Source organism: Haliotis asinina, chromosome 6 (genome assembly GCF_037392515.1).
Source record: "Haliotis asinina isolate JCU_RB_2024 chromosome 6, JCU_Hal_asi_v2, whole genome shotgun sequence".
Taxonomy (NCBI): Eukaryota; Metazoa; Mollusca; class Gastropoda; order Lepetellida; family Haliotidae; genus Haliotis; species Haliotis asinina.
In genome coordinates this window covers 18,614,905-18,640,640 of record NC_090285.1, presented here as the reverse complement: position 1 = coordinate 18,640,640, position 25,736 = coordinate 18,614,905, and the positions used below count along the sequence as shown (strand labels likewise).

At 40.2% G+C, this 25,736-nt stretch overlaps 2 protein-coding genes across 2 annotated transcripts; one reads left to right on the top strand and one right to left on the bottom strand.

Annotated features, from left to right (window-relative positions):
- Nucleotides 1-36: 36 nt before the first annotated feature.
- On the bottom strand, nucleotides 37-10,075 carry LOC137287288 (translation elongation factor 2-like). Its single transcript, XM_067819525.1, has 13 exons — nucleotides 9,891-10,075; nucleotides 8,027-8,241; nucleotides 7,545-7,732; nucleotides 6,503-6,711; nucleotides 5,213-5,446; nucleotides 4,788-5,028; nucleotides 4,385-4,586; nucleotides 3,423-3,561; nucleotides 2,957-3,181; nucleotides 2,441-2,584; nucleotides 1,823-2,215; nucleotides 1,449-1,581; nucleotides 37-903 (listed from the first exon to the last, which is right to left on the bottom strand). Exons 1-13 carry the CDS (start codon nucleotides 9,891-9,893, stop codon nucleotides 710-712), a joined length of 2,520 nt encoding a protein of 839 aa, XP_067675626.1. The 5' UTR covers nucleotides 9,894-10,075; the 3' UTR covers nucleotides 37-709.
- A 1,230-nt stretch (nucleotides 10,076-11,305) lies between these two features.
- On the top strand, nucleotides 11,306-22,256 carry LOC137287250 (calcineurin subunit B-like). Its single transcript, XM_067819478.1, has 5 exons — nucleotides 11,306-11,393; nucleotides 14,124-14,184; nucleotides 15,486-15,728; nucleotides 16,254-16,438; nucleotides 20,258-22,256. The coding sequence occupies exons 1-5, from the start codon at nucleotides 11,391-11,393 to the stop codon at nucleotides 20,303-20,305; spliced, it is 540 nt and encodes a 179-aa protein (XP_067675579.1). The 5' UTR covers nucleotides 11,306-11,390; the 3' UTR covers nucleotides 20,306-22,256.
- Nucleotides 22,257-25,736: the final 3,480 nt, after the last annotated feature.

Here is a 25,736-nt window from a genome sequence, read left to right as displayed (position 1 = left end):
TTGTATGAAACGATCTCAATAACAAATAAGAATCAGAAGTGTTCATCTCGTTTTTATTTTCTTGTCATATTTCCTTTTCAGAAACATCTATAACTTTGACCGTACATTTTCTTGTTGAAAATCACACTTTGGATTTGGTCTTATTTACAGCGAGGAACGTAGAGTTTAACAAAATTAGAACACTGCGTCTTAAAATGTCCCTTCACAAAACGGAGGCTCATTACTAAGCCCCCCGCATGGAAACTGTTCATGAAACAGTTTTAACGAAAAATGCAAAAGGATGAAGGGGATTTATCTGTGCATAACATTTTGTTTAGTACAATGAATCCAACACAGCACGTTTTCCCAGTTAATATATTACGTTTTCATATTTACCTTAAAGATGACAAAGAAGAGAACGTATCGATCATAAATTATTTCGATACATGTGAACATATTTGTAATTGAACAACGGACCGATTATTTCTTATGGGGTGGTAGAGGAGGATTTTGTGTTTGTCCCTGATGTTCTAACGTACTAAAATTAAAGAACCTCTATGGTGCTCTTCCAACCCCCTTCAAGGGACTATCATACATAATTTTGTCCTCATCCCTAAAGGTAACAAAGGACTAGTCCCTTAATGCGTGTTGAATTATAAGAAACAAATCAAACCAAACTTTCAGAACCTGTTCCCCGTCTGTGCTAAATATGACCAAATACTTAAACAGTCTAAAGTTTGTCCAAATAGTTCTCGAGAGGGAGTATCGAAGCTGCTATCTGTTTCCTCGAGCGGATGTCCAACACTTCCTGTCCAGCCCGTGACGTTGGGTCAGTCGGGTCACCCGGAAGTAGTTGCCAGTGGTCAAAGAGGCATTGTGGGAATGCTTGTCCACCTGTATGGGCCCTCAACGCACTAGTAAAACCTGGAAGATTGCAATGGAGATAAGGAGGCTGTTGGTTAATACATATGGAGAATTCTATCAAACACGAAAACATTGTATTGAAGATCAGTTTTAACAAAATATACTGCAATAAGCTTTTGAAACACAACGCTGCCTTCAGAGACCAAGAATGTCGAATACTTGGGAGAGCGAGTCAAAACTCCGTCATGAAACTGGTCATAGGTCTGCCCTTTACAAACATGTGGGAACCAATTTCAAACACACAAGCACACGCGCACGCACGCACACATAAGCAGCCTAGAAGTTAAAGGGTTCGCTCATGAGGTGGATTCGATGGCCCACGTGGGTGCAACGTGTGAACCCCATTTGAGGTGTTCCCCTCGCTTTGACTTTGCTGAAACAGCGTACGACCATACCCCGTCACTAACACACTTCACTTAGAACAATATAGCAAACAGGACCATTGCCTGCAGTATGGTGGGTGGGCACCCACAACCTGTTGGCTCTGTTCTTTAGTAGTATTAATGTCTGAGAACTGTGAGTGATGAAAATTATTCATAACTCACCAAACGACTCGTTGACAGGCATGTGTGCCTTGATGGTGCACATTGGATTGCCTGGATGATGGATCTCTTCAACAATCAGACCTCGTCTCTTCGCTAACACATTGAAAACGGAGCCGGCCACTGACTCGTTACACTGAAAAACAACAAGGAGATGCTTAATTTACGCCGTAAAATAAAAACTTCACTTATACAACTACTACTTCACACATCTGTTTTATTTCACTGATGATAATTGTGAGTTTAAGCACGTCAAGGGCTGATGGGCAAGCCCAGGGGTTAAAACGTTTTCCTGATATTGCTGGAATATTGCTTAAAGCGGCGCAAAACCCAGCCCACTCACTGACGTTTGTAGGTCACAGTTCCACAATACTCACCTCGACACTAACGAGAAACATGGGCTCCATCAGCCTCGGTTTGGCTGTCAACATGGCGGCCATCATGCATCGTCTGGTGGCAGGTATGATCTGACCTCCACGTCTGTGACTTGGGTCACGGTGGATGTTGGCGTCCACGATGTTGTACTGGACCCCACGTACGGTCTCTTCACAGAGAACTCCCTCTGACGAACCCCACTGGAAGCCAGCCACAACGCTGTCCCGGATGTCCTGCAAATACTGCACTGCTCGAGATTTGTCCACGAGCATGTTAGGGCCACTTCCGGCGGGGCCGAAACTCCAGATTTTCCTTCCCTCGTTCAAGTCAAAGTCGAAACGGTCGGCAAGATAACGCGCACGTTCCTTGCTTTCCTGTACTGCTGTTACGGTGTTCTGGAAAAATAATGGTAGAACATATTGAAATATTCCTAGGGAAGATCAGTTCACCAGTGTAACCTTCTTTGCTTTTATTTAGTTGGGGAAGATGTGCAGAGGGTGGGTGCAGGTTGATGGGACTAAAAATAATCATTGATGTCTGTAATTATTTGTAATAGTGATAAAAAGGAACAGTTGCATGGGATATTACTGCAGAATAATTCGATCACATGTTCCGCATACCTCGTCAATCTCTTCAGCGAGTCCTTCCGGCAATGGCGCTGCAGTCATGTACAGCCGGCACAGCTTATTGGAAGTTTTAGCCAGACACACTCTGTCTGACTCGGCGCTCACCGTCTCCCGATAGCTCACCACTGGCTCGGATTTCTTGAACATGAATTTCAAAATTAGTAATCAGGACTCGGTATTAAATTCTACTGACGATGTTCGAGTTGCGGAAATTCACAATGCCAGGGAATGCCTCGTTTCTTTCCAGGAATTTGTCATAATAGGACTCAGACTAATCTGTGTCTCTTGAATTCATACAGGAATTCATGAAAGTGACAAAAAGTAAAGGCTTCTAATCTCCACCCATATCTCTGTCCACATCAGAAAACATCTGTAAACGCAAATTAGTTTTATCCATTTAACTTCAAGAAAAGGAAAGTGGCTACCCCTGGCTACCTTTACTCCAGACAAAGCCCGATTCGTGGTGACAGGTGATATGACGTCTGTTGTTAATGTAGAATAACAACTCACCGTGATCGGGACACAGGCGTAGTCCTTCTCCAGGTCCTGGAGGCAGATCTCAAGATGAAGCTCCCCCGCCCCCGCCACGATGTGCTGCCCCTCCTCAGAGTTGCACTGCACCATAGGGTCAGCCTTGGACAGCCGCTTCAGTCCTTCCACCAGACGCGGCAAGTCGGCTGGGTTGACCACGTCCACGGCGACACGCACCACCGGACTCACGGAAAACTTCAGAACCTGGAACAAATATACACACTCAGCACATTTTTAAACAGGATTCTATAAAAGACGACAAACATTGTCAGTACAGGAAGTATTTCGAACACACTAACGTAATGTTGTAAAGTGCATAGCGAGGGCTTATCTTCACTTACGTTCTAAACCCAATTCGTCTATGACCCGGACGTTGTAAAGGGACATTCATCTCATTAGGCTACCCCCACCCCGCCAGTTAATAAAAAGAAGACAATAGTTTTACCTTGAGCTGGTGAGCCTGCATGTAGGTAGTGATTGTTCCTGTCTTTAGAAGATACTTGTCAATACCAACCAGTCCGACCAGATTGCCGCACTGCACACTGTCCACACGGAGAACCGTTCCTCCCATCATTATAGCAGTGCTGTGAACATATTGACAGAGAGATACAAACATAGCATCGTAATCAACACATCGTCAACTAATTTACATTCACTGCTTAACAAGCTCGATTCATGTTATTTGATAAATAACAACTATGAAAAGAAAATGAACAACATCAAAGATTCAGGTTGTGACATTTTTATCATCAACACAGATTCCAGATCAGCAAAACGTTCTAAAAAGACTTCAAGATTCCAAAAGCCTGATTCAATCAGTAAATAGTGTCTATTATTGGTTGAATTACAGATCAATGAAAGAACCAAACTATAAAAAAGGATCAGGAAAGCTTTCATAAAACATTCCAAGATTCCCAGTCATTGTCTATTAATTGCGAAAACTGTCGTTTTGAATTAATGCAGCTTCATTGGTTAATCTGCTGTCAGCTATACGCAGTGAGTGGGTTTAGTTTTACCCCGCTTTTAGCAATATTCCAGCAATATTATGGCGGAGGACACTAGAAATGTATGGTCTTCACTCATTGTGACCATGTGGGGAATCGAACTCTGGCCTCCGACGTGACGAGTGAACATTAGGCTACCCCATCGCTCGAAAACTGTGACACATACACTACTGACATACATGAGTATATAGTACTGAGAAAGGACTGATCTCATGAAGAAAGACTGTCAACAGTTTTTTTCCAAAACGTAGTGTTTACAAATAAAGAAGTTGATGTCTAAATAGACTCTTTGGCTTAAGTCCATCGCTTCTGAATGATCTTCAAAGAACTCCTTGAAACATCATCTGTCTCAATCAGTATGATCACATGTATTCCGATCACAATATGACTGGAATCTGCCTACCTGGCGATGTTCTTGTCGTAGTAGTCTGTCTTCTTCTCCACGTTCGGGTTGTAGTTGGGGCCCATGATGCGAACCTTTTGACCCGTGAAGGTCCGGCCGGAGAACACCCTGCCTATGGCGTAGAAGCGGCCCTTGTCCGTAGACGGGACCATCTTGGACACATACAGCATCAGGGGCGCCTCAGGATCACAGTTCTTCATTCCTGAAGGCACATTCAAAAAGCAATTGAGGTATTCCAGATGAATGTATTTGTTTTGTGAAGCAGTCCGACATAGGTAATCTGACCTTGTATTGAAACTCCTTACTGTAGGGGTTTATAGCCGATATATGAAACTAGTGTGGTGGGCGAGTTTGTCACTTTCTGACATTTGAGGAGGGTTGTGAATCTCCACAAAGAACCTACCAATCGCAACAACATCATCCTGCGGTCCTTCGTAGAGCACAGCCGTCCTGTATCTCTGAGCCGGCAGATGGGTGAGGATCATGTCCAACATGGCGTCAGCTGCTGGCAGCCACTTCTTCATCATGCCACGCATGAACTCCTTACCCTCCAGATCCATGTCTTCGCCCTTGACCTTCACGTTAAGCCTCTCCAAAAGATTTCTCGTCTGCTCCTTCTCTCCAGCCTTTGCCAAAGACAGAACCTGGCGACAAACAGGCAAATGTTTAACAGTGAAATCAAGATGTCCTTAAGTCAGGCGAAAAGTCTGCTCTTACTTGAATGAAAATGACACGAATCTGGCATCCATATACAGCCATAACACGCAAGACGATCGGTTTTCACTTTGATTGTATAGTATTTGCGTCAATGTAAGATATTTTGCAAACCTTGAACAAAGGTTCCACCACGAACTTGTTAAAACCCCTCTCTCCACTCTCTCCCTTTTCGGAGCGCCACCTCTTGGTCGTGGGGTCGTAGAAGTTGTCTCCCCATAGACGGGACATCATCTTCTCCTCCTTAACTCCGAACTTCTTGACGTACATCCGGGCGAACTGCCGCAGGTTGAAGCCCCAGCCCTGCAGGCCGGAGCCCATGGAGACGTTACCTTTGGCTGGACTCAACTGTCAGACAATGAAATGTGAACATAAGAACATGGTTCCTGATCCACAAAAGGTTCTTAGCGCTGCAACATTCGCAAGTCAGTGAGTCACTACAGAGTTACGACACGTCGTAATGTTACAAACACTTTGAGGATAGGGACCCTGAGGCCCGATCCATGAAACGCTCGTAGCGCTACGACAGTTTGATGACCATGATAACACTGGCATGGATAACAAGCTCACATAAAACCTGTGTATATAGAAATTATAAATAAACAGTTTTGTTCAAATTACAGTTTTACATTCAGGAAAGTGTTTGAATTCATGTTTCATGTTATCAGGCAACGAGAGCTCTTAATCTGGACAGTAAAATTCTTGCGGTGTAACAAATGGAAGGATAAACGAATATGTACCTAACTGACCATTTGACTGTATGTGCGAACAGATGTCCCGAACATTTGTTGTTAGGAAGTAAAATTACAGTGTGTTGGTAATAATAATAATCTATAATGTTAATTTGATAATTAGTCCATGTATAATAACTCCACATCGACAGCATGCTCATAGCCCAGGATAATTACTACCCCGTATAACTACCTCGGTTTATAGTCACATGACTTATTCCACCGGGTACCCATTTTCTGCTGTGCGAACAGAGATAAATTGAACAAACTCACTTGCCTAAGGTAAAAGTATATGTATCACATGTGTTTCGTTGTGGGATAGAACTGAAGCACTAGAAAATCTCAGGAGTGAAGCTACCAAACACGTCCCCGTGCTTAACTTCAAATGGCTTGTCCCACCGGGTACCCATTTCCTGCTGAGTGACCAGAGGCAATTTTGAACAAACTCACTTGCCTAAGGTGACAGAACGTTTCATATCGTTGTGGGGTGAGGCTGAAGCCCTAGAAACTCTGCCACAGTTACCCATCCAAGAACTCCCCGTGCTTAACTTCAACGGATTTGTGACCCGAGTCCTATCCATACGTCCACTTACCACCACAAAATAGTTGAGTCTAAGAAATATTGATGACCGTATTCTGTCTACAGATTATACCACTGTAACCGATCCCTTACCGTCATGTCCCCCATGATAGACATGGAGTCTTCGTACGTTGCAAGGATGACGTTCACATCCTCAACAATCTTCCTGAGCGTCTGGTACAGTTCTTCCGGCGCCAACTGCGTCTCGAAGAAGGCCCGGTCTAGCTTGTTCATCATCAACACCGGCTTGATCCTCTCCACCAACGCCTGTCTCAAGACAGTCTCTGTCTGGACACACACACCTAAGGAAGAGGTAACACTGGTCACCATCTGGCTATTTCTCAATACAAACTATGGACGGTGGGGTAGCCTTGTGGTTGAAGCTGTTGCTCGTAACCCGGAAGACTCGTGTTCGAATTTCCTATATGGATACAATGTGTGAAGCCCATTTCTGGTGTTCCCCGCCGTGATACTGCTGGAATGTTGCTAAAAAGCGTTCCCGCCGTGTATTGCTTGATTATTACTAAAAGCTGTGTAAAACCAAACTCACGCCCTCAATATATACTACTCAAAGTTTGACGGGAACGCGGAGGCATTTTGATCTACATTTCACGTTGATATATTAAGTTTTGTTTCATGCTACATTTGCCAGTATTCCAGCATCCATGGCGGCCAAACTATAATCGACTCTAATGGTTGACATCATAAGCGTCACACACCGTAGTGGTATAATGACGTGGGTCCAAGAAATTCTCAATATCCGATTTGTTTCAATCGCCTCTAGCGGAAGGCGTAAGATATTGAGGGCCAGTAAGAGCTGGCAATTCTACTATTTTCCATTTTCCCGAATTATGTGAAACCACAAACATACTGTCAAACATGTAATGTATCAGCAACCTCTGTTCACGTGAACTTGTAAGGAAAATATGTTAAATCGTGACTTGCATGTGTGATAATATACCAAAATAATTAAAAATACTTCCTGAACCCTTAAGAGGATTAAATAAAACGTTTTACCAAAAACGAAAAAGAGAATAAAATAAATAAATAAAAACTAAATAAATTTTTTGGTCAAAATTTGATACACACAATCCGGGTCAGATATCTCCAAACGATCGAGAAACTGGCTGCTTACCACTGATGCAGTCGACAACGACCATTGCGCCGTCGGTGATTCGGAGCGCTGCCGTCACTTCAGATGAGAAGTCCACGTGACCTTGGGAGTCGATGAGGTTGACGACAAACAAGTTGTTGGCGTCAGCGTTGACACCCGGAACATGCGACATCGTTTCCACGTCGACGTCATAGAACAGGGAAATTGCGCTATATGAAATGAAGATATAAAGATTATAAACATTTATTGTGTTTTTTTTTCGAAAAACGCGTTAACCATTGTGGCTAGCGCTTTATAACTGCTGTACTGCCGCATGACGCAAAATGAACTCACGTAAATAAATAAATAAATAAATAAATAAATAAATAAATAAATAAATTAATTTTAAAAAATAATTACACATCGTGACTTGTTCTCTTACGTCCAGGCAGATGATACTGTAACATATTAAATATTTCTGATAATGAAATGATACGTTCGAAACCTATCAATAAAATGCCTACGTTGATTTGATGGTGATGCCTTTTTCCTGTTCATCAGCCCGTGTGTCTGTCGCATGTTTCTCCCCCGCCTGAGAGCCTGAGATCACCCCTGCGCGTGCCAATAGGGAATCGGTCAGGGTCGTCTTGCCGTGGTCGACGTGGGCGATGACGGAGATGTTACGGATGTTGTCTCTCCGCTCCATCACTTCCATCTTCTGCTCGGTTGTCAGGATCACCTGATAGGAAAACGAATATTATTTCGATAAATATTTCGAATAATTTAATCGCCATTTAAAATCCATCTTAACTTCAATATGGAGAGTAGTTTGAGTCTTTGTGAATAAAACAGCATGCAGGAGCTTTTTGTGGTGTCTGAAACACATCCAAAGCCGGAGCAATAAACACATGCACATGAGGTAACCCCTGACTTGAAACGCTACAATATTTACCTCCAGGTATAGTGTACTGTTAAGCGTTTCAAGTCGGGGGTCATCTCAAAATATATATATATATATTTTTGTAACCTTTAATCATTGCAATCACACGACGGCCTGTGCGTGGGAAAACGTTTCAAACAACGTTGACTTGTAATGCAAAATAAATAAATAAATAAATAAATAAATAAATAAATAAATAAATAAATAAATAAATAAATAAATAAATAAATAAATTTGTTCATGAGGCTATCCATTCAACGTGCGTTGCAAGTATTCCTCTCAGCAAAACCTACTACAATCAGATTTAAGAATTTAGGTCAATATTCTGGTGGATGTGATATTAAGGTTTTTCATAGTGAACGACAAGCATTCACCTGGAACAGTATGGCTGCCATTATAAAGTATATACATCAACTGTCATACAATATGAGATAAAAATTAACAGTCATCTGAATTAGACAGACAACAGCATTTACTGATATCTATTGATGCTGAAGAAAAAGTCTTCTTGAATGTATTTCGCATGTCCTAGATCAACGAATAATTAAAAATTCACGTGTTCGTTAATTTCTATCAAAGCACAATACAAACTGCATTACCATAGTTAAAATCAGTAAACAATAACAATGATAATACTATTCATCTGTAGATCGCCTAGTCCAATGTAGCACTGCTAAGAAGCGCTGAAATATTTCCCCGAATAACCCAATCTGTCTGAGAGGCTTATTGCACCGGGTAACATGAGAACAAATGTAAAATGCCCATCGTGGAATATCGCTTCCTTACTATTTTACATCGCTTAATATTCACTTCATATCACAAACACGATAACAACAACAACAACAACAACAACAACTCCAACAACAACGACAAAACAAAACCAAAAAAACAAAACAAAACAAATAAAAACAAAATACAAAAACAAATAAAAACAAATAAAAACAAATAAAAACAAATAAAAACAAAAACAAAACAGAAACAACGCCCCAAACCCCTATATACAAAGACCCGTGAAGGTCCCGGGGTAGAATAGGCCTTCAGCAACCCATGCTTGCCATAGAAGGCGATTCAGCTTGTCGTAAGAGGCGACTAACGGGATCGGGTGGTCAGACTCGCTGACTTGGTTGACACATGTCATCGGTTCCCAATTGCGCAGATCGATGCTCATGTTGTTGATCACTGGATTGTCTGGTCCAGACTCGATTATTTACAGACCGCCACCATATAGCTGGAATATTGCTGAGTGCGGCGTAAAACTCAACTCACTCACTCACCCCCCTATATACAAAGAAACAAAAGATAACTCACGCAAACTGCAAACGAGGCAAGTACCGATGGATAATATAGTTGATCAAATATAAAATCATTGCACTTTAATTTCATCGATGTAATGAGGGAGACTATACATGGTGTAGATTATCCCTTGTTAAACGATAAAGAGTACTCACCATGTTTATGGTGTTTTTCAGCCCGAAGTGCCTGCGGATCTGTAGGAATTAAACTCGAGCGCGTTGCGCCTGTCTGTTAAAGATCACATCTCTAATGAAGACCCAACGCAGGCTCGAGCCTTATATATCGCCTGGCTAGCGGATTGCGAAATTCGCTTTTCCAGGCGAGTGTATTTCGCAATTTCAGTCTGCTGGCAAACGGAGTAGCTATTAATAGAAACATACGTGTAGTTTCTCATAAAAGCAACCTTAGACGTTTTCTGAAACGAGGTATAGACAAGTCGTGTCGCAGTATCACTGAGACAGATTCGTTGTGCACAGAAAATGTAATACTGATTACACGTGTTCATCTGCCATGATTCAAGAATTGGTCACTGTGGTGTGATCCGACAGATTTCAATGTATTATTTATTGATCAGCCACTGGATTGGACATGATTAAACAAGCAACCGATCAGCAATCAATAACCTGAATATTGTATTACGAAACAGTTGTTGAATGAAGGTTCACTAGCATTTGTACAGCACCACTGAAAATAATAAAGTCTATACGTCGTTCATATCTTCATTATACGACGGTTTTACCACGTGCTATTAAAAGATTTAGCTGGTGCATATTACACAGACAATATTCAAATAATATTTCGAGAGATAATAACTTGTAAACATAATGCATGCCACTTTGAGAGCTCGTATTTAGATTTCAGGAATTTATCTTCACTAACACTGAGTTTTCACCTGATAGTACAATATATCACGTGCAGTCAGTGTCGGTACATATCACCGCATGGAGATATATGAATTATGTGCAGTATCTCGTATAGCTTGTTTTTAAATCTTTCTCATACTCTCATTATTGTTACATTTTTATCTAGGCCGAAATAGCTCCGAGTTCTTTTTCTTTATTGTAGTAAGACACTAGTGATGATAAACAATATAATTACCAAGCTCAGATTACACAAACAATAGTGAATGCAACTAATTTTAAACCCAGTGAATCAAGGTTTGGTGCATAGGTCGTTAGATTAACGCAGCAGTGAAAAGATTTAAAACATCGCAACTGATATGATAACATATGAAAAAGTAAATAAGCACAAAAAGAATGTACTGAGAAAGTTAAAGTTAAAACAGACTATAGATTGCAAAGTATTGCGAAATCGCGGTTTGACTGGTGTACAGTCTTACCAGCGCATTTACGCTCCACACAGTGATAGTTTGTTATCCCTTCTCAAAGTAATGAGGGCGTGTTGGGGATGTCAAGCAATGATTGGAGTTTCTAATGGCTGTCACGGATGGCAGGACGCGCTCATGATCAAAATAACCAGATGAAAGAGACCGGTCACGCCATCTAGTATCGCTACTTGAAATGCGCATCTAGGCAGTAGACAGAAACCAAGTTTGTGGAGTGACGAAGTTAGAGTTGTATCCCTTGGCGTAAAATGGCGACTTGACAACAAGTAAACAGCCGACGAAAGTTTGAATAAAGGACTTGACTGACAAAATGGTCTGAAAATTTACAGTTATTTTCTTTACATTATGAATGACTATATCTGTAATGTAACTGACACTCGCTTAATCATCGATTCCTATCAAGTCTATACGCGAAGGCCTTCAGAAGTTAAGAAAATTTGGGGTAAGAGGCGACTAACGGGTTCGGGTGGTCAGGTTGGTTGTCGCGACGGTTTCCAGTTGCGCAGATCGATCCTCATGGTTTTGATCACTGCATTGTCAGATCCATACTCGATTATTTAAAGACCACAGACTCGTTCACTTATACTCCTATATCAAGTCACTATCACACTCATAGCTCCAAACATCATCATTATTATAGCAACCCCAGGTACACCTACAGAATACCGGATACATACCAGCCTACCATTCCTACCATTGTTTAGTGTCACATCACCCTAGCCAAAACCCCCAAACCCAAACCCAAACCCTAACCTAAAGCTAACCTTACCCTTACCCTAAAACTAGACCCAAACCTAAACCTAAACTTTACCCTATAACCTTAACCAAAAGTAAACTCACCTGTCATTTTTTATCTCTTTCTTTAGACCATTTCTCTGTCTGTTTTGTGGTATAAAAAATATTTAATTGAAGTATTCTAGTTAGGTTTACTGGGATGCAGGGTATACATATTGCCAGTTTATAACCAAGCATAAGCAGTCTTAGTGATCTAGGGTGCGTAACTATATGTTTCAAACTCAGTGTATTTGAAAGGTTATGACCTTTGAAGGCCTTCTGTCAGGATTCTAGGGAAAACTTGGTCTCCATCTACCTGTAAAGTTAATGTGAATGGAGTTACACCATTTGTGCTAATATTGATGTAGTGTATTACACATTACATGTACTTCATACACTATCCATATGGGGAATCTGACACAGTATTTTGCGTTCTCTTCCCCCAGGGGTTAGTTGCCAAATCTTCCTACGTACCTCTGTTGTAATATGACCTTTTCATGGTGTGTTCAGGATTCATGATTGGTTGCAATCAGATTTAGTTGAGCAATCAGCGACGTTGTTTCAAAACTGATCATTAGTAAGGTCTCGGTAATTAATATATGCTTCAGGAAAAGTAAAACCTCTTCCCCAGCGTGATGCGCAAAATAGTTTCACCTAGACAGAACTCAGTCTTGTAATGGCCTGATCAATGGCGTCTCCATAGCCCTCTTTGACAATGGACAAGCTAGTCATTAGATATTTGTGTGTCACATCAACATGTCCTCAGACAGATGAGGGATATTTGTGTCCCCACATTTGCTTGTATTACTCAAGTTGAATTTATGTCAATGTAACATGTTCTGATTTGATAGAAAGAAGGGAGATAATTTGTATTGCAATTTTTTGCCACTAGGGGATTTTATGAGAACTGGGAAATACGGCTGTATTAGAACAGAGGTTCATAGGAAGATTTGACATGTATCCTCTTTGATAAATAAGAATCTTGGTGTTTATCCTCAAGGCTACCCTGGCCATGACTAAACATGCCATTTGGAAAGTGGTCAGATGTAACACATGCTAATTTGGGTCCATTATGCATTTTCAGTGAAAGTACAGATTCTAGTATTTTTGTTAGGTTAAGCAGGGATTTGAACCATCATTCACAGAGTCAATCCCTAATCACCAGCACACAAATTCAGCCATCTAACCCACTCAACCACCTCGGCTTCCACAAAAATGGGACACAGTCTACACTATGTTTTTTGTGTACCCCTCTGATAAGTGTAATCCCAGTTATCAACCTGGCTCTCGTTTCAGTCTTTTCATGATGGTATCACACTATATAATCAGGTATGGGTATTGTAATTCCTAGGATGTGATTTGTAAACTGCCATGATAATTTCTAAAGCAATGTCTTTGTCTTGTGCACTGATCATAAAATAATCATTAGAAACTTCCAATATATTGTGGTGACACCAGGTTTCAAACCTACAACCCTCTGCTCTCCAGCTTGGCTGTTTTATCCACTAGGCTACAAAGGATCGCTGTGAAGCATGATATGATCCATGTGTTCCTCACAAGAAGTGTACTGTGGGCAGCACACGTGCAATATGTGGAATACACAAGCTTTTCATGAAAATCAGCCATGTTACGGCCATGTGATGTCAACATCTGAACCATGGAGATCAATTTTAAGGCTCTAGGGTTTAGTGATACCAATTGTTATATATTATTTTTAAAAATATTTTACACATAAATGTTTGATAATTTGAAGAAAACAATCCTCAGGTTAACGAGAGACTGAATGCTGAGAGTCGGGACATCCTTCCTCACAGGGTTCACAATCTCTTATAAACCCGAGTAGGAATGGTTTCTCCTACACCTGTAAAATGAATTAAATTTTATCACAAACAGTGAATTGTCTGGTCAAAGTGTCATGGCTCACAAGCTGCCATTATATACCTGAAATATCGCCGAGCACAATGTCAAATCTTTGTCTTTTAGTGTTGCAGTCATCAATATTCCAGCTGTATGATGGTGGCCTGTGAATAATCAAACCCAGAAAATCCTGTTTTGATATCATCAGAATGGATCTATTCCAAGAGTCTGACCACATGGTCCCATTAGTCCCCTCTTACAACAAACATGGACTCATAGCTTTCCCCATAATGAGATATTGCTGACAACAGCTTCAAGTGAAAGAACAAGATTTCAACAGTACCTCACAAACGTAATATTTGACATGGTGCTGCTCATGTTTTGAGACTAATCTAATGTTGACATATTGCAGGGGAATGCCAGTTCTGCACTAACAGAGGCTCAGCAACGAGAATTGGCACAGATAACTCCGTGTAAGTCTTTGGATAATGCAACAATAATTTGGTCTGAGTTCAAGTAGTATCAAATTTTATTACGGCATGTCAGTTTGATGGGGAAAAAAGCCCCAAAGGACCAGTGCCCCATTTCACAAAACTGTTGAACGCTGTCATAAGAGTCATAAGTCTATGCTAATGAATGTAAGTTATGATTACCTTAGGGCTATGATTGCTTTGTGAAATAGGTCCCAGGGCCCCGTTCCACAAAGACTTCTCATCCTTGAGGTGATCGTAACTCCCACTCCTGAACATTGGCATATGGCACTCATTGCACATCCTCGATATCTCCAGGGAACACGTTCTGATAATTCTCCACTAAACCCTGGATGCATCAACGCCTCGGCTGGATGAATTTATTATCTTCTTTGACTGACTTATTAGCCAGTCAGGTGTCTCAGCTTTGAAGTTGAGCGTAGCAATCACAACTCACTTTTGCTTCTTAAATTATCTAACCCATTAAACTTGGCAACACAAGCCATGCAGAGGTTTTCTGAAAGAGGTAGAAGGAGTTCTTGGCATATATGCTTTAAAGTGTAACTTGGACCTGTCAGTTTCTGTGTATGATTTCCCCAAATTCGAGTCACACTGTGCATTAATCTTCACAGCTGCGACCGCTATCTTTGTTGACACTGGCAAGTTCGGTTGTAATGGCGTCTCTGCCGATTGGTTACTCTGAGAAAGCTGAGCCAGCAAAGGGAGGTAGTAAAATTATCGGCCCAAGCCATAGATGCATCCAGGGTATAGTGGAGACTTATAGGAATGTATACCCCTGAAATATTGAGGATAATTGTAGTATGAGACCACTATCTGGAACAGGACCCAGGTGTTGAATTAATCAATACTGTGGCAAAACCAGTGCACACAGGAACTACTGCCATGATTTTGCAGACAGAATGTCGGTTTACTTTTTTTTTCAATCATTTATTTGGCAAGTACCCTAGTATTAGCATCATATTTTCTTGTTTAAAGTGCACATATTTTTTCAAAGGACATCTGTGTGGATTGGTGTGAATTGGCTGAAATTTCCAATTTTTATAAATCATATTTATTATTTGAATTGGGATATGATGAAGTTTTTTTGTTTGCATATCATGTTCAAAAAGAGACAGAGGAGGTATGGGCTGTACTGAAGAAAATTCATGTATTGTTGTAGAACTTGGCACTCATGCCCCACACAGTACACGCACTTGCACACATGTACTCGTATAACCAACCAAATGCCTTAACTGATAATCCTGCTTTGAAAGAAACACTTAGTGAAAATATAACTATTTCAGTCAAACCACGAGATCTGGAACGTCTGTTGAAGCGCTATTCCAACTATGATCCCTCAGAGAGAGGTATTCGTGGCATCACAAATGACGTATGTGTGACGATTCCTGAGTTTTGTGGAAACAAGTTTGCCCCTCAGGTGATTGCAAGCTATCAGGACCCCAGCTCCAAGAAAATCTACCCCAAGCAGTTCCTGTTAGTCTGTGCCATTCTAAGCTCAAAGACATCTCCTCAGAAGAAGAAAGAGTGTAAGTTTATGATTGCTGCCTACAAAGTACCATAAAGATTTCACTGAGCTGAAATGTTGTGATGAACTTTTATTTCCTAGGCTCCTCAGTCCACTTTTACCTGTGAAGATCCTGGTTAGAATTGGTCTTCAGCAACCTTGTCATAAGAAGTGAATAGCGAGATCGGATGGTCAGACTCGCTGACTTGGTAGAGACGTCATTGTATCCCAGCTATGTAGATTGATGCTGATGGTGTTGATCAGTGGATTGTTTGGTCCAGAGTTGACTTTTTACAGACCACAGCCATATAGCTGGAATATTGCTGAGTGTGGCGTTAAACAATAAAACAACCAAACAACCAATACACCTTAATTATGTTACTTACCAAGTATGTTTCAGGAAAATTCTATCAACCAACCTTTCAAACAAGCAAACAGTTCTTTAGACTTTTAAAATCTCTGCCCCCATTACAAGGGTCATAGGAAGTGTTTCTTTTTTTCTGCATTATGCATTTGGAATGATGAATATGTGCTTCTGTGTTTTCAGATCTGTTTGATATGTTTGATGTTTACAAGACAAATGTGTTCACCCATGATGAAATGTTCCGCATCTACAAGACCCTGCTTGGATCTACTGTCAGTGACAACATCATTCTTGACCTTACATTTCGGGCACTAAGACACCCTGACCTTGCAAGTGAAGGAGAGATAAGAAAGGATGAATTCATCAGAGTGAGTTACAAATCATATCTTGTGAATAGTTCTGTTTTTGTACAGTTTAGTATGAGAAAGTATTTCTTGAGAAAATATGGCAGTTGGATCTGTGAAACAAGAAATAAAATTGGTCTGGCCTGATTTTACATCCTAATGCAAAATCCAGTATTAACTGGCCTTGCTGATCCTATTTTTAAAGTGTGTTGTCTTTTATTTTCAATGTTGGTTCTTCCGCATAAGCTTTCCGGGTGTCCTTATCAAATTGAAATGTCTGTGTTCGATATCATTCTGATCATGTGACCATTATTTAAGAGTTGATTCAGTTGAGTAGGCAGCACAGGGCCCAGATCTTATAAATGATTTTAGCCCCCAAAATATGACAAAATTATTGTACAAAAATTGGTATAACCTTTCTTTGAAACTATGGTAACCTGAAAATGTCATTAAATTGTCATAAATCTAAGATATCATCATGTCGTAAGTGCAGATTAGGTTAGCAACTGGTTCCCAGAGGGGATAGCAGTGTTCATGAATGGTGTTTCAAAGTAACATGACATTTGGTCCTGTAAGTTTCAAATGTCTGTCTGACCCACTGAAAATTCACAGGACCCAAAGAATAAAATTAAACACACATTTCAGATTTAACATTTCTCATAATTGGCATTGGAATTATTAACATTATACAATGACAAACATTATAAACATAAATTTATAAACAGTGAACAAGTGTCACATGCCACAAATAACAACTTCAGACAAAGTTATTGTGATATATTCAGTCAGACACTAGGGCCAGCAGGTTGGGGACTTCTGTCTGACCGTTGGCAAATCTGCAGGATTTGTCAGAGGGTCAGACACTATTTGTGAACACTGGGATAGTATGATTAGGTTTAAGCTTTGGCCCAGGGTTTATTTGTCTTGGCATACCTGGGGACAGTTTGGTAGCTAGTGGTTAAAGTGTTCGTTTGACATGCTGGTGACCTAGGTTCAACCCTGCTATTCCCATTTCTGGTGTCCCCTGCAGTGATATTGCTAAAAGAGGCGTAAAACCATATGCACTCAGGGCACACCCGTGAAGGTCCAGGTTAGAACTGGCCTTTAATAACACATGCTTGTCGTAATAGGACTGATGGGATTAGCGGGTCAGACTCGCTGAAGTGTCATCATATCGCTGATGTGTAAATCGATGCTCATGATGCTGGATCACTGGATAGTCTGGTTCAGACTGGATTATTTATAGGTCACTGCCACTTAGTGGGACATTAAACAACCACCAAACCAAACTTACATTACATTAAAATTTAATGTCACATTGGCAATATTTCAGCCATATTGGGATGGGAATTCGATTTTAAATACTAAATATATTAGGAATAAGAAACCTCATCGATGAACCATAGAATAGCTAGATTATCACAGTTACAAGTTAGAACTAGTTGACAACATTTAAAGGTATATATTAATAAACTACAACACATAGTGAAAATGGACCAAATATCGCCACCAACTGATGGTAGATCACCTTACTAGGAACCATGGGACTTTGCTACCTGCATGGACCCAAGTTGGATTTACACCATCCCTTCAGCAACTGGCGATTGTAGGAAAGTTTAGCCCTCATTTAAATTAAAAAATGTTCTTCTTTTAGAAAGTTTGGAAGGCCAGAACAATTTTATGTCTTGTTTCATGGATCTTTGTCCTCAGAAAACCTAAAGGCAGCAGGGAAAAAAACAGGGGATGGCCTCAGCTTAAATTTACTTTGAATGTTTTAGTCTTTACGTATGCTAACAGGTGTGTTTCATTATGAACTGATCAAGCACATTGTTGCATAATGTTGTTAAAATGTACTGCAAGTCAGCCTTTGCACTGATCTGCACTGTTTTCTCTATATCAAATGAAGTGTTCTCCATAATTATTACTTATAAATATTGACTGATAATGCGTACTCATCATATTTTATCATTAAAATATTAGAACTATTGTTATGGGTGATCAAACATATTTTGCAAATATAATGTACAGGTTTAGATCGTGATAGTATACTTGGTGTAGTTAGCTTTAGCTTCAGGTGAGAGGCCTTCACATGAGCATAACAAATTGTCATGTAACTGGGATTCAATGAATTCAGCTTTTGTCAGCAACAGTCAAGTCTTGTCACTCTCGTCTGTTGCACAGGACATTGTCGGATTAATGAGGATGTCAGCCTAAATAAATGAGACTAAATTATGTTTATTCAGTTTGTTAGTAACAAAAGCAGTGGATAAAGCCAGTTGTCAGCTACATGGAGGCTGAAATATCGAGACTTGACTGTAATGGTCAGCCAGCATATGGGGAGAAGCTGTGTTGCTCTGATCTGGTTGGGAAGCAGTTTGGGGACTAGACTTTTTGCCAGTTGTTTTGGATACGCATGATGTGCATGTTCAGTTGTGATTCATGAACTTATACCCATGTCAGGACTGTGACAAATATGGAGAATGAGAAACTGGGAATTCATGACGTACACAGTTATGGAAGGTTACTATATCATATTGCTTTGGCCCAAAATATCATTGCTAAGAGAATGCCCTTTTCACTTAGCACACTTGTAAACCACCATCTTGTACCAGCCGTCTGTGTAGATATCATTAATTAACTGTCCTTAATTAGTCAGATGTGAGAGTTTTGAAGCACCGACCGACACTGACTGGCTAATCTGAAATTTCATATGATAAAATTCTACAGATTGATATTGGGCAAGAGTTCTGCCTGTACCCACCACCCCAATCAAAAGCCAAAATTATAAACTGACATGGATACCGAACCCTAAACATGCTTTCATTAAACTAAGACAGGTATGAAAAACAATCAATGATCTTATTTCAGTGGTGGAATATTACACAAGGGAAGGTTGAAATATTCTATGTATAAAGAGACGGGTACAGGGGGTACTCTTTCCTAGATATTGTACATGATGATCTCAGGTCAATAATTATTTCATATTTTTTTTTGGTGTCAGAGAAACATAAACTCTTCATTTCAACTGTTATGAGTATGCATAATTGTTTCTGTTAATTCACTTGCCCATTGTTTATGTTTTTTCAGATGAACATCCATCATTCTTCATCACTTGTAAATTATTATAAGGGTAACGCTATTTTTCAGGGCATTATCATTTGCAGAAGCCTGAGGTCTTTCATTAACTGCCCGACGAAGGAGGGCAGTTGAAAAGACCAAGGGCTTCTGCAAATGATAATGCCCTGAAAAATAGCGTTACCGTTATTATAGCTAAAATGAATAGAATTTTTTATAAAAGAATAATAAAAACAGCGGCATCGGTTTAGAAGCATTTACTGCCAACAACAAAACGACAGAGGTCACTGACACACATTTTACAAATATAGTCACGTCATAGAACAACAGAGATGATGTCACTATTGAAAGTGACGACATTCGACCTTGACCTTTGCTCATACTACCAGCCGCCATTGTTTTCAGTGGTCAACAATGTTAGACTTCAAGTCGATACTTTCATTGCTGTATGTTGCCATTTATGGCACAATCGTTATGGATGGCACAAGCAGGAAAGTGCATAATGGCACAGGCACATGTGACGAATGTGAGCCAGATATATGGTCAATAATGAACCCAAGTTCATTCGAGCCGTAGGTGATTGAACTTCAACAGCTGAGCTAAATATGACGTCACCTAACAACGGGCTTGATAATGGCCCATCGTCAAGCATTTTGCGGGCGTTATCAAGTTACAGTGGACCGCGCATTTCTGATAACGAGCGGTCGTTTTCATGATAATTCTATCCATTTTAGCTATAATGTCTGTTTACAACATGCTCTTTTTCAGATGATTCCAGACAGTGAAATCATGCAGCGGATGACAGTGGACCTCTAGACTCCCATGAGAAATGTCACTGAGACCTTGCCAGTGCAGCAAAGTAGCATCGTGCACAATGTTCAGCTTCCTTGGATCTATCTATGTGCTGGAAGATGAGCCCTGAACCTTGAGGCTGTGAGGGAATGGATGAATTTTGTGCAGCTCCGTTTTGAACGATATATCGGGCAAACTTTCCACTTGAAGTCCCACTCATGAGCACTGTGATGTGCTGATTAATGGAATTGGAGAGAAATTTTGGATGCAAACACAGCATTGGTGGTGAAGGCACAACTGTGTAATGCAAATTCCATGGTCTTGGTCTGCTGGGACACACACATGAAATGCTTGGGGCATACACGATATGCCAGGGGCACACACATGAAATGCCTGGGGCACACACATGAAATGCCAGGGGCACACACATGAAATGCCTGTGGAAACTGAGTGGTATAAGTTCTGGTTCATCATGTGGTGAACAACTGCTGACTTGTTGATCATGAAAAGCGTAGTATCTGTGTGCAGTCCAGGGCCTGCTTGCACAAAGTGATCTTAGTGCTACTACAATGATTGTAACACCCATTCTCCAACATAGACTTACAATAGTCGTAGGGCTAAGATCGCTTTGTGCAAGTAGACCCAGGTTTTGAATTGTCTGACATCACAGGAACTGATGGAACAATTGCCGAAGTGTACAAACTATGATACAGTTGTAAGGAAAGATGGCCACCCATATTCACCCGTAGTTGCTTTTGATTTTGTCTATGCCAAAGAGTATCCTGTGTTTTGGATAAAAAGCCTAAACCCTAAACCTAAACCCTAACCCTAAAACCTGACATTAAAGCTAACCCTAAATCCCCAAAATAATCCTAATAAATGGGCTACATTTCAGGGTGGGGTTACAGACGGAACTCTCACTGCAAGTCACTCTTTTGAATACTACTAATTGTGTGCATATTTATGCTCAAAGCACTACATCATTGCTTGAAGTCTGTGGATCAGTGTGCTTTTGATATGTTATCAGCTCCCCAGATGTATACTATCCAAGCTGCCAGTGAGGTTAAAAGTCACCTAAAATCCTATCCCACACGGCACCAATATCCTACTTGTTAAACAAAACATTCATGACCTACATCCTCAGTTATTCAGTTTCCATGTAAATGTAAGGTACTTCTACCGTAGACCCATTTAACACCATGGCATTATTTCTCCTGTCTCAAGCTTAGTAACAAATTTCTCTTGTTCCCATTTCATTGAATGGCTACTCCTAGCTTAGCTCCATTCAGACTTGAAATGCAATGTCACCTCTGGGGAATAGGGTGAGATGAAATCATGTTTAACATCATGCTTAAGAACGTTTCGCTCATATGATGTTGTGCATGCATGTTTATGTGTCTGCTTGCATTAGCCCAGACTTCAGCTGATTTTATAGTGCCAGCTATAGTGCCAGCTATAGTGCCAGCTATAGTGCCTGCTTGCTGAAATACTATGCCACAGGTAAGCATGCATACCCCACTCAGACTCTGAGACAACCAGTTCTTTTTATACCATTTATCCCGAGCGCCAGGCAGGGACCAATAAGCACCATATTTTAATGTCTTTTGGTGTGACATCTTTTGGTGTGAAGTATGCTGAAGTGACATGCATTAATTTGAAACATGTTGAAGTGACATGCAGCATGTTGAATGTTTGCCAAAGCATGTTTGACATGCAGCATGTGAAAATATGTTGTAGTATGCTGAAGGGACAATGCAGCATGTGGAATTATGTTGCAGTGACATGCAGTATGTTGATGTATGTTGATGGGTACTGCATTCAAATTCAATCCAGACTCCACAGGATGTTTTCATGAACGATGAATAAACCCATGCAGCACACCATTTAATTTTTCTGTTTTGTTTGACTGAATGTGCTTTGTGGCATGCAACATGAATATACATAAATTATTTATATGAACATAAAACATAAAAAACAAGAATGTTTAATGTTTTTAATTGAATATATCTCTAGTATAACTGATGTATATCTCTGAATCAAGTTGTGATGCAACAGACACTATAAAAGAAAACCTACAAAACTACTCTTACATCAGGAACAATATGGATGCTCTAACACTGCTAAAGATGCTTGTTCTGTGGTACACGAAAACAACAGTTGTGAGTGAAAGCAGCATTCTCTTTATATTTCAGCCACTCTGTACTGTAGCAATATTTTAGTATTATCACATTTGTCCTAAGGGAAAGCAGATCTTTGATATATCATACACTAGTAAAACTAATCTTGGAAAATCTTGCAATTAAGCAGATCCTGGATGCTAAGGGAGATAACTTTACACTGATTAGGATTTGAATGTTATAGTTAAAAATTTATTTTCAGTCTGGGTGGGTTTGCTGATGGTCTAGTGATACAACAAGCTCATCATGATATGCAGAGTTAAGTCCCTTAGCTAATCAGGATGAGCTTACAATTAAATCAGCTGTCATGTGTTAAAATGCCAGTTTGGTGTGGCAAAACAGTAAGTTCTTCAAAGCTACACAAATTTTGTCTTTCATCAAATATTAATCCGTGACTTGACATTCGTCTCCAAAGCTGCAGAATTACATACAAAATGCTCACAACTTTCAGATCATATTAAACTACCCGCATAAATAACATCACATCAGCACATGGTGAGATTATGAGGAGCACCCTTACATTGAACATAATACTTGCATGACCCACATGAAAATAACTCTACAAAAAGGTTTAATAAAATAGTATTGTTTCATCCAAAACAATATCACCTCTAATCATACTGCCTCACAATCAGTTCGGCTGAATAACAGCAACATCAGTTTCCTACTTCCTCTGATGAAATACACTTAACACCTTGTCCATTAGACAACTAGAAATTCATGAATAACATCGACTGACATTTTCACATGCTCATTTACTTTCTTTTCTTGGCTATTTAATGACCTCATCCCCCAACAACAAAAACCACTTTCTAACACACGAGGACATATACTAATAATAGTCTAGGTTTGAGCCCACATTGGATTACCTTTCCCTTTATCTACTAACCTTCAGCCTAATTAGCAGCAGTTTGTTGAATTGTTGCTACACATACAATGAACACTACCCCCCTCTCTCACACACCACAACTCCACCCCTCCCCACCACTAAAAAAATCCCGGAGGGTCATTTCCAGCTTTAAAGTGCATCCCACTTTCCCCCTAATCCTGGAGCTGTCAGAAAAATCTCTGAAATAGCCATCAGGTTTTCACATATTCACACATTTTCTCTCTCTGCATCCGCCAGTGACATACTAAGAACAAACACAAACACAAATGCTTGATTTGCATTTTAGAAGGTGTTATTTGATGAACATAGAGATTTTTCTCAATTACATCTTCTTTTCATTCTGGAGTACAATGTTTCAGAATTGTTCTAGCCCCATCATCAGGTAGAACTGAACTGTAACATTTAACTGTTGAAGTACTGTTCAGTTCAACCTGATGATTGGGCTAGAACATGCCCTAAAACAGCATACTCCAGAATAAATAGAAGATGTAACTCAGAAAAATCTCTATGTTAATCATGAACACATACTGGAAAAACAACTAGACCGTATTTTAGTGGCCTCACTCATGTACTGGGCTTCCCATTTTGATGCAGATTTCAAAGGTTTAGTTAGGATTTCTGTCAAATATGAGATCAGCGTATCTACAGTCGCAGTACACTATAACACAGTGGTAATTCTTGCACACAAACATCACTTCACACAAATATTGCTACTGAATACTGCCACGCTGAGCAATGCATAGCTTGTATCTGCAAATGACATCACAATAATATAACAACAGTAATGCTAATAAAAATATCTGAATTATATAACATACACGTTACAAAGCTCTCTGACTGCTTAATAGACTTTGGAGGGTTTGGGGTGGCCTAATGGTTAAATTGTCTGATTGTCATGCAGACAGCCTGGATTCAATTCCCTATACGTGAAGCCCATAGCCCTGTGGTGATAATGCTGTATAAATTAAACTCATGCACACATGGCTTTTGGCCCTGTTCTGAAAAATGACCTCCAGTCTGAGAGCTCAAATACCTTGTGTCCCCTGCAGTGATATTGCTAAAAGGTCACCAAACTAACTAATTTATTGCTTCTGGACCTGATATGTGATCTTCACTCTAAGGAGATACGTCCTCCGATACCTTAACATGACTTAATGACAGGGCCAAGAACCCTGGGCATAAATTATCAGAGATATCTTAGCGCTAAGACAGCTGTAAGTTAACAGCTACTTACAACAGCCTCAGCACTAAGAGAGTTTTGAAAATCTGGGCCCTGGAATGTATCCCTCCAGTTAAGGGGATCTTAAACATTCATTGACACATGCTTTCTCCAGATAATGTATGATAAAGAAGTCTGAAGCTGCAATAAATTTCAGATGGAATGTATTTTGGTTAAAATCCTCCAGGTCAAGTATTTCAGGAGGGAAGGGAATCAGGCTGTTTACAAACTAGTGAACCTCTCTCCTCTTATGGTTGCCATAGTTTCGAAGAATGTTCCCCTTGTCACTAACATCACCTGACCAGGAACCAGTCATTAATACCATGGCATTAAGACCTGTGAACACACAAACAGATCCCTTTACACTTGACATATTTTCAAGGCCGCTCCTCGTGTCATGTACTTGATTATCCCTGAAAAGCGGCTGTGCTATTTTTGGACCTTGCCTGATCCCTGCTCAAATCCTGCAAATGAGTGACAGGTCCCTTGTGTTTTCATGCATTGTCTAAAGCTTCTAGCAGACGGAATACACATTTTGCTTTCACCAAGAATTCAAGCTTTATGGTTACACTGGACACATGAGCAGTATGTCACAACAACAACAGTCCTGCTTCATCATCCAGCGTATATCTTCCCACTGAATTTTGAGAAATACCACAGACCCTGTTCCATTTACAGCTGACCTAGACCAAGACAACATTGAGACGTTGGCCCAGTGTTAGAACGTTGGGCCAATGTCTGCCAATGATGGCCAAACTCTAAATGCTATCTGGGGAATTTCAGCTGAGTAATCTGACAGGCTTGTTATTTTTAGCATTGTTCACTTGGGCCCAGATACAAACCTGCGGCAATGGTCCTGATCCACCATGTGTTCATAGTGCTACGGGATTTGCGAGTCTATGGTAAACTGAACAGTTTACAAACTTTACAATTTTGTTGTGGATCTGGATCTGGTATCTAATTACAGCAGATATTTATACACTGGATAAGTGAACATGCGAACACAACACTGAAGCATGTTGAAACACACGTTCTATACAAACTGGGCTCTGTTTAGATGATCTGATTATTCCGAAAACATAACTGGTGCTGAATGAGGTATTTATCATTGTACCACGCCTGAGTGTTGGTTCCTTTGATATTACCCATAGTGTATGTGCTGGAAGACAA

Coding starts and splice junctions, on each gene's coding strand:
- LOC137287288 (XM_067819525.1), bottom strand. Junction 6,712..7,544: donor CGTTGTCGACTGCATCAGTG/GTAAGCAGCCAG, acceptor CCTCTTCCTTAG/GTGTGTGTGTCCAGACAGAG. Junction 3,562..4,384: donor TACGACAAGAACATCGCCAG/GTAGGCAGATTC, acceptor ATATGTTCACAG/CACTGCTATAATGATGGGAG.
- LOC137287250 (XM_067819478.1), top strand. Junction 14,185..15,485: donor ATTGGCACAGATAACTCCGT/GTAAGTCTTTGG, acceptor TAACTATTTCAG/TCAAACCACGAGATCTGGAA. Junction 15,729..16,253: donor TCCTCAGAAGAAGAAAGAGT/GTAAGTTTATGA, acceptor CTGTGTTTTCAG/ATCTGTTTGATATGTTTGAT.